The sequence below is a fragment of the Nicotiana attenuata genome, unplaced genomic scaffold (assembly GCF_001879085.1).
Source record: "Nicotiana attenuata strain UT unplaced genomic scaffold, NIATTr2, whole genome shotgun sequence".
Classification (NCBI taxonomy): Eukaryota; Viridiplantae; Streptophyta; class Magnoliopsida; order Solanales; family Solanaceae; genus Nicotiana; species Nicotiana attenuata.
Window position 1 is genome coordinate 1 of NW_017683497.1, and position 8425 is coordinate 8425.

Here is an 8425-nt window from a genome sequence, read left to right on the forward strand (position 1 = left end):
GTTTTTCCTACAGGTTCAGGGCCATATACAATTTATTGTGATGCATCTCGTATTGGACTTGGTGCGGTGTTGATGCAGGATGGCAAGGTCATTGCTTATGTTTCACGGCAGTTGAAGATTCATGAGAAGAACTATCCAGTCTATGATTTGGAGTTAGCAGCCATTGTTCACGCGCTGAAGATTTGCAGGTACTATCTGTACAACGTGTCATGTGAGGTGTTCACGGATCACAAGAGTCTACAGTATTTGTTTAAGCAGAAGGAGCTAAACTTGAGGCAGAGAAGGTGGTTGGAGCTATTGAAAGACTATGATATCACCATCTTATACCATCCGAGAAAGGCCAATATAGTGGCCGATGCTTTGAGTAGGAAGTCAGCCAGTATGGACAGTCTTGCGTATATTCCGGTCGGTGAGAGACCGCTTGCTTTGGATGTTCAGGCTTTGGCAAATTAGTTCGTGAGGTTGGATTTCTCTGAGCCCAGCTGTGTGTTAGCTTGCACAGTCGCTCGTTCTTCGTTATTGGAGCGTATTCGAGATCAGCAGTATGATGATCCCCATTTGTGTGTCCTAAAGGACACAGTGCGGCACGGAGGTGCCAAGCATGTTACAGTTGGAGATGACGGAGTTTTGAGGCTGCAGGGTCAAGTTTGTGTGCCTAATGTGGATGGACTTCGAGAGTTGATTTTAGAGGAGGCCTATAGTTCCCGGTACTCTATTCATCCGGGCGCTGCTAAGATGTATCAGGATTTGCGACAGCATTATTGGTGGAGGAGGATGAAGAAGGATATTGTTGCATATGTGGCTCAGTGTTGGAATTGTCAGCAGGTAAAGTACGAGCATCAGAGACCTGGTGGTTTAATCCAGAAGATTAAGATTCCTGAGTGGAAGTGGGAGCGTATCGCTATGGACTTTGTTGTTGGACTCCCACGGACTCAGAGGAAGTTCGATGCAGTGTGGGTTATTGTTGATAGGTTGACCAAGTCAGCACATTTCATTCCTGTGGCAGTCTCCTATTCTTCAGAGAGGTTAGCTGAGATCTATATCCAGGAGATTTTTCGCCTTCATGGTGTGCCCGTGTCTATCATTTCGGACCGAGGTACGCAGTTTACCTCGCATTTCTAGAGAGCAGTGCAGCGTGAGTTGGGCACACGGGTCGAGTTGAGCACAGCATTTCATCCTCAGACGGACAAGCAGTCCGAGCGTATTATTCAAATTTTGGAGGATATGCTCCGAGCTTGTGTTATTGACTTTGGAGGCTTGTGGGATCAGTTTTTGCCTTTAATGGAGTTTGCCTACAACAACAGTTACCAGTCGAGCATTCAGATGGCTCCTTATGAGGCTTTATATGGTAGGCGGTGTCGGTCGCCGGTTGTGTGGTTTGAGCCGGGAGAGGCTCGGTTGTTGGGTACGGATCTAGTACAGGATGCCTTGGACAAGGTCAGGATCATTCAGGACAGGCTTCGTACAGCTCAGTCCAGGCAAAAGAGTTACGCCGACTGTAAGGTTCGTGATGTGGCATTCATGGTTGGCGAGCGAGTGTTGCTTCGGGTGTCGCCTATGAAGGGTGTGATGAGATTTGGGAAGAGGGGCAAGCTTAGCCCTAGGTTCATTGGCCCGTTTGAGATTCTTGATCGAGTGGGAGAGGTAGCTTACAGACTTGCGTTGCCGCCGAGTTTATCCGTCGTGCACCCAGTGTTTCATGTGTCCATGCTTTGGAAGTATCACGGCGATCCATCCCACGTGTTAGATTTCAGCACTGTTCAGTTGGACAAGGGCTTGTCCTATGAAGAGGAGCCGGTAGCCATTCTAGATCGGCAGGTTCGTATGTTGAGATCGATGAGTTTCCCTTCTGTTCGTGTTCAATGGAGAGGTCAGCCTGCTGAGGCATCGACCTGGGAGTCCGAGTACGATATGCGGAGCCGATATCCCCATCTTTTCTCCGACTCAGGTACTTCCTTCTTATGTCCGTTCGAGGACGAACGGTTGTTTTAGAGGTGGAGGATGTGATGACCCAAAAGGTCATCACTTATTTTGGAAATAATTCTGTGTTCTGAGGCCTTAAAACCTCCTTTTTGTCTCACCTCAATTTGCGTGCGCAGTCCGAGCGTGTATCCGGAAAGCCATTATGAGAAAATCTGTGAAAAATGATGAGTTTTGCTTTTAAAATGAATCTAGGTTGACTTCGATCAACATTTTGGGTAAATGGACCCGGAACCATGATATGACGGTCCCAAAGGGTCCGTATGAAAATATGGAACTTAGGCGTATGCCCGGAATTGAATTCCGAGGTCCCAAGCCCGAGAAATGAATTTTTGAAAAAAAAATGTTTAACAGAAATTTTAAGAGTTTTTGGAAATTTGAATGTATTTGAAAGTGATGGTATCGGGCCCGTATATTGGTTACGAAGCCCGGTACAGGTCTTATATGGCGTTTAGATTGAGCCTGTAAGATTTGGTAAGAAACGGACTTGAAATGACGTGAATCGGACCCTCGGTTGTGAAATTTGAAACTTAAGTGTTCTTGAGAATTTTCTTTGATTTTGATGCTAAATTCGTTGTTAAAGCTGTTAATTGGCGATTTGATCTCATGAGTAAGTCCCTATGATATTTTTGAGCTAGTATGCATGTTTGGTTTGGAGCCCCAGGGGCTCGGGTCAGTTTTGCATAGGTTTCGGGATGTTTTTACACTTAGAAAGGTTGCAGGTTTTCAGTTTTTGGTATTTAAGGACAATTCCTTCTACGCGAACGCGAGAACCAGGTCGCGAACGCGAAGCCTTGGGGGTGCTACCCTTCGCAAACGCGGACCTGCTATCGCGAACGCGAAGGCCTTTTGGCCGGGACAGGGGGAAAGGGATTTTTGTTCTACGCGAACGCGATGGCTTGAGGAGCTAAAGCTCCGCGAACGCGAGCCACAAAACGTGAACGCGAAGGCAACTGGGCCTGACCCTTCCCGAACGCGACAGGCCCTTCGCGAACGCGAAGAAGTCCTGTCTAGTGAATTAAAAACAGTAGCAAAATCGGGATTGAGTCCATAGTTTCATACTTTCAAAACTAGAGAGCATTGAGGCGATTTTCAAAGAACAAGTTCTTCCCCAAAGCATTGGTATATGATTCTAAACCTTTTTCTTTCGTTTTTCCATTGCATTTCATCAATCTTCGTCCAAAAATCTAGGATTTTTATGGTAGAAATTAGGAATTTGGGTAGAGTTAGGGCTTTTTGTTTAATTGGGATTTAGACCTCGTTTTGGGGTTGGATTTCAAAACTAATTGCATATTTGGGCTCGTGGGTGAATGGGTTATCGGGTTTTGGTCTGAACCTCGAGTTTCGACCAAGCGGGCCCGGGGTCGATTTTTGACTTTTTGGGGAAAATGATAGAAAACCTATAATTAAGCATTGGGTATGAATTCTTTAGCATTTATTGATGTTGATAAATTAATTTGGTCTAGATACAAGTAATTTGGAGGTGAATTCTAAAGGAAAAGCGGTGTTTGAGGCTTGAGTTAGCCGTGGAAGTTCGAGGTAAGTGTTTGGTCTAACCTTAGCTTGAGGGATTAGGAGTTGTGTCTTATTTGCTATGTGTTAATTGTGGAGTACGACGTATAGGCATGGTGACGAGTATCTATACGTCGGTGTCAAGCATGCCCGTGAGTCTAGTATTGTAATTGTTGTGACTCCGTTGTGACTTATTCATGCCTAATATGATGATTATCATTATTGGTGCCCTTGCCGGGATGTTATTGTTTATGATATTGTCTCCCTTGCCGGGATGTTATTGTCTCCCTTGTCGGGATATTGTTGTTGTACTCTTGTGCCCTTGCCGGGATTCCTTGTGATTGATTTTGATATATGAAATGGGAGTGGGTTGCACGCCTGCAACGAGATATATGAAATGGGAGCGGGTTGCACGCCTGCAACGAGATATATGAAATGGGAGCGGGTTGCACGCCTCCAACGAGATATATGAAATGGGAGCGGCCTGCACGCCTGCAACAAGATATATGAAATGGGATCGGGTTGCACGCCTGCAACAAGATATTTGAAATGGGATCGGGTTGCATGAGATGAAAGTGAATACTGTGCTTGTTTCTATTATCCTTGTTAGAATACTGTGTTTATTTCTCTTATTCTTGTTAGCAACTGAATTTTGGTTTCTCTATATTCCTCTTTGGTATTCTGTTGTTATCTGATACTCCCCGCAGCATGCTTTTCCCCTCCCATCTTTAACTGTAAATGTCTGCCTTTATTTTCCGCTGTATATGATTTAACTGCACAGGTTTATTTGGTAGTCTGGTCCTAGCCTCGTCACTACTTCGCCGAGGTTAGGCTAGGAACTTACTAGCACATGGGGTCGGTTGTGCTGATACTACACTCTGCACTCTTTTGTGCAGATCCCGATACTGTAGCTTTTGGACCGTAGTGAGGTTGCTGCTTCCAGTTCATCAGGCGACCCGAGGTAGTTCTGCAGGCGTCCGCAGGCCTTGGCGTCTCCTTCTATCCTTTCATTCTGTTTCTTTTATGTATTTCGGAGACAGCGTTGTATTTGTCTTTCGGACCCTTATTTGTAGTATTCTCAGACAATCTGTGAAATTGTGACACTAGTTCTGGGTAGTTTACGTTATAGATTGGTATTGGTATTATTATTAAAATATTACATTTCAGTCTTCCGCTTATTAAATTCCGTTGTTTATATTATGTTGGTTCTTAATTGTTAATGGATTAAAATGGGAAAAAAATAAATAATACAAATGGTTAGCTTGCTTAGCTTTCACTAGTAGGCGCCATCACGACTCTCGAGAGTGGGAAATCCGAGTCGTGACAAATACAATAATTTGTCAAGCTATAATCCAATGTTTCACGCCATGAATACACTCGAATACAACAACTGATTAGCTGGACTTCCCTGATTCACACCTATTTTTGCTACTGTATTCATGAATATAGTAGCTTAAATACATCTAATACATCTTATAACAACAGAAAACGTATCTACAATCCGTAATATAGCAAATGGTATCTATAGATAGCTAATTACCACTAAAAGATAGTGCTTTATGAAAATTTCTCAAGAAAATAACTGAACACAAGCCCAATTCAAAGTCAAAAGGGCCCAATAGTAGTAGTTGGACATAGCCCAGTCGAATAATGAGTGGGCCTTGTGACATCAAAGGTCCAAACTGGTATTTGCCAATTGCTATTTATATGAGGGAAACTTACACAAATGTCCCAAATAAATCTCAACTTACTAACCTCTAGCCATTAGTCATAGTCTTACCAAAACTAGCCAACAAAAATTGAAAAACCAAATAATAGGGTTCTTTCTCTCAAAGAATCACATGCAAAAATCACCTTTCATATTTTTAAGTGTGATTAGCAACATTAGATACAAGACGGAAAAGAAATTTCATGGACGGGGTAGCAAATAAGGTAATGAAATACAAAAATCTATACAAATATTCCAAAAATCTAAACAAAAAAGGAACTTTTTCAATGGGTATAGTTGAAATTCATTGAAAATATATAGATAAGTCAATATACAAAATTTGAGGAAGATTTGAGGTGATTTGGAGTGGTCTTGTATCAAAATTCATAATTAGATCGAGTTCAAAAAAGTCTTCTGTGACACATGTATCAAACATGTATCACGCATGTATCTCACACACAGGTATACATGGATATACATGTGATACACAATTGATACAAATATGATACATATGTGATACACAAATGATACACAGTGTGATACACATATCATTTTTTTTAATGTTCAGCTTTTACTTCGAATTTTCAATTCAAACCACCTCAAAACTTCACCAAATCATCCCAAAACTGAGATTCAAACTCCTTAAGTTGTGCCAAATCTATTCTAATAACACCCACTCAAAACAAAGCAAAAATTTGATATTTTTTGCTACAAATAACTAATTGGCTAATTTGGTTAATATTAGTAATATTTTATCAATTGACCAATTTTTGTAATGAGCTACCTGTAGATGGACATAGCTGGTAATTTCCCTTTAAATTATTCCCCTTCAATTAACTTCTTTTATTCCCCACAAAAATCTTGAATTTAACACTTTTACTCCTCACCAAATCTTATATAAAAACATTTAGCTTTTCCCGCCCACTGAAATTTCCACCCAAATCCTTTCCCTCTTCTCTCTCCCACACACACAGTCACACAGTGACACATACAACTGATGCAAACAATTCTCTCCAAAAACTACACACCGAAACCCTCTTAATTATCAATCTTTATGGTTTTAAAAATGCCTGATTTTGGCAATCTTTTGGACCCAAATATTGAAATTTCAAGTGAATCAGATAGCCAAATCCAGGCCCTTATTGTTTCTGACCCAAATACCCAAATGGGGTTCCCTATTTTGCATAAAGAAGATGAATTGAAACTTGAAAATAGGGTTTTGAGGCAGTGTGGTGGTGGGTCTGTGGCGAAAAGGAGTTTGGATGATTATGTTAAAGATTGGGTTCAGAGGAAAGTCAATGCTGGTGTTGATAAAAACAATTGTTTCTTGCCATTCCTTGTTCATGCTCCTAAATTGGTAAATATTCTATTTATAGTTTCCTCCTTCTAATGATTCTTGTTATTGAATTTAAAGTATGTCAGTAGAAAATGTAGTTATGTGGTTTCTACTATTACCATTTGGGATTGCATGAGATATACATTTCTTGTTATCTTGTATTTTTTCCTTATTAAAAAAAATGTAGAAAAACAATAACATTAGGCTATTTCTTATCATGTGTCTAAGTCTAGGTTGGTAGCGTTACCTAGTGGTCAATGAAGTGAGGCGAGAATTATGAGGTCTTAGGTTCAATGATATTGTTGATGAATTTAAAGTATGTTAGCTGAAAATGGGATTGTCCATGATATATACATTCTTCTTATTATCTTGTATTTTGTCCTAATAAAAATGTAAAAAAGCAAAAAAACTAGGTGATTTCTTCCCAGCTTAAGTCTTGGTGTGCAGAATTACTTGGTATTAGTTGAGGTGCCTGCAAGCTGGCACGTCATAAAAAAGCCCCTTATTCATGCTCCGGAATTGGCAAATTTCTTCTTCTATCTTTTTCCTAATGATACTTGTTAATGTATTTAAAGTATGTCAGGAGAAAATGTAGTAATCATAAATTGCTAAAGCATGCTTATTCCTTGAAGTTAGGTTTGAAATAGGTAGAGTGTTTCACGTCGCATAGAGAGAGGTTCACTTTAGGACCAGGGCAATAAGGTGTGCAATGTCGTTACTCGTAAGCTCTATCTTGAAGGGGCAACAGTAATATGTAATGATTTCACTTAATCATGGTTTGTTGCAATTCCTTTGTCCATATAATTGTGGTGTGTGTTTGTAGTTAAGTATCCCACTTTGTTGATGAAATGAGTTGTTTTCCCCTTACATGGTTTTGAGTAATCCTTGCCTCATGTACTAGCTTCTGGAGTTAAGTTAGGTGTAAGGTCTATTTTCTTAACATGGTATCATAGCCAAACCTATTCTAATTCTTAGTTACCCATTGTTGGCCTCCATGTTATGTTGTCCATGCTCCGGATGATAAAACCTGGGGATGTGGGAGAATAAATTGTTTATCTCCTTACATGGTGTTGAACAATCCTCAACTCATGGGCTAGTTTTTGGGGTTGAGTTAAGCCCAAAACCCAGTTTTAGTAATTATTCTTGAATTATAAATGTATGTATACTTTGATTTATTCTTCATTTGTGCATTTTTTTATTGAAACCCACACTTTATTATTTTTCCGCTTAAAGCACCAAGAGAACTCTATGCTATTTTTGGTTTCTAGCATTTCATAATGCTAGAGTCAAACATCATGACCTTATCTCAACATGGCTCGACTACACCTTGTCTCCATCAAAGTAACAAAGGGAATTTGAGAATCTTTATCCCATTGGCGATCGAGAATTGCAAAATAATTAATCTTGTGCTCTTTAATGCATGATATTATTGCATTTAGTATGGTAGCATACTATTGAATGAGTGGGATTGAGAAGTAATTAGCTCACACAGAAGAGCAGCCTTTTACCCTTTTCTGTTAAACGTTTTAGGAGTGCATACATTTGTTTAGATGTTATATTTGATCAATTGTTTCAATGGTTCGTAATGTTTTGTCAGGTTGAGTGCTCTGTTTGCCAAAGATTGATTTTTCCTGGTGAGGAGGTAGGATGCTCTGTTCGAGATTGTATGGGAGTTTTCCACTTAAAATGTGCGAGAGAAAGACTTGGGTTATCTTCTCCCAAAACATTTAAGTGCCCTCAGCATGTGAGTTGGATTTTGTATACATCTTGGCTGAATGATCATAAAACACATTTCTTACTTAATATGTTTGATTCGAGATTTGATTAGTACGATGTACTCTCAGTCTTTGATTTGTACAACAGTTTTAGCTTTTCACATTTTCTTTCTT

The 8425-nt window shown here is 40.1% G+C and overlaps 1 protein-coding gene across 1 annotated transcript; it reads left to right on the top strand.

The window, feature by feature from the left end:
* Window positions 1–6124: 6124 nt before the first annotated feature.
* On the top strand, window positions 6125–8294 carry LOC109222061 (histone-lysine N-methyltransferase ASHR3-like; the record flags this gene model as incomplete). The annotated part of the gene is made up of 2 exons (XM_019386472.1): window positions 6125–6557; window positions 8134–8294. Coding segments are annotated over exons 1-2 (464 nt in total), but the record flags the coding sequence as incomplete, so codon positions are not given.
* Window positions 8295–8425: the final 131 nt, after the last annotated feature.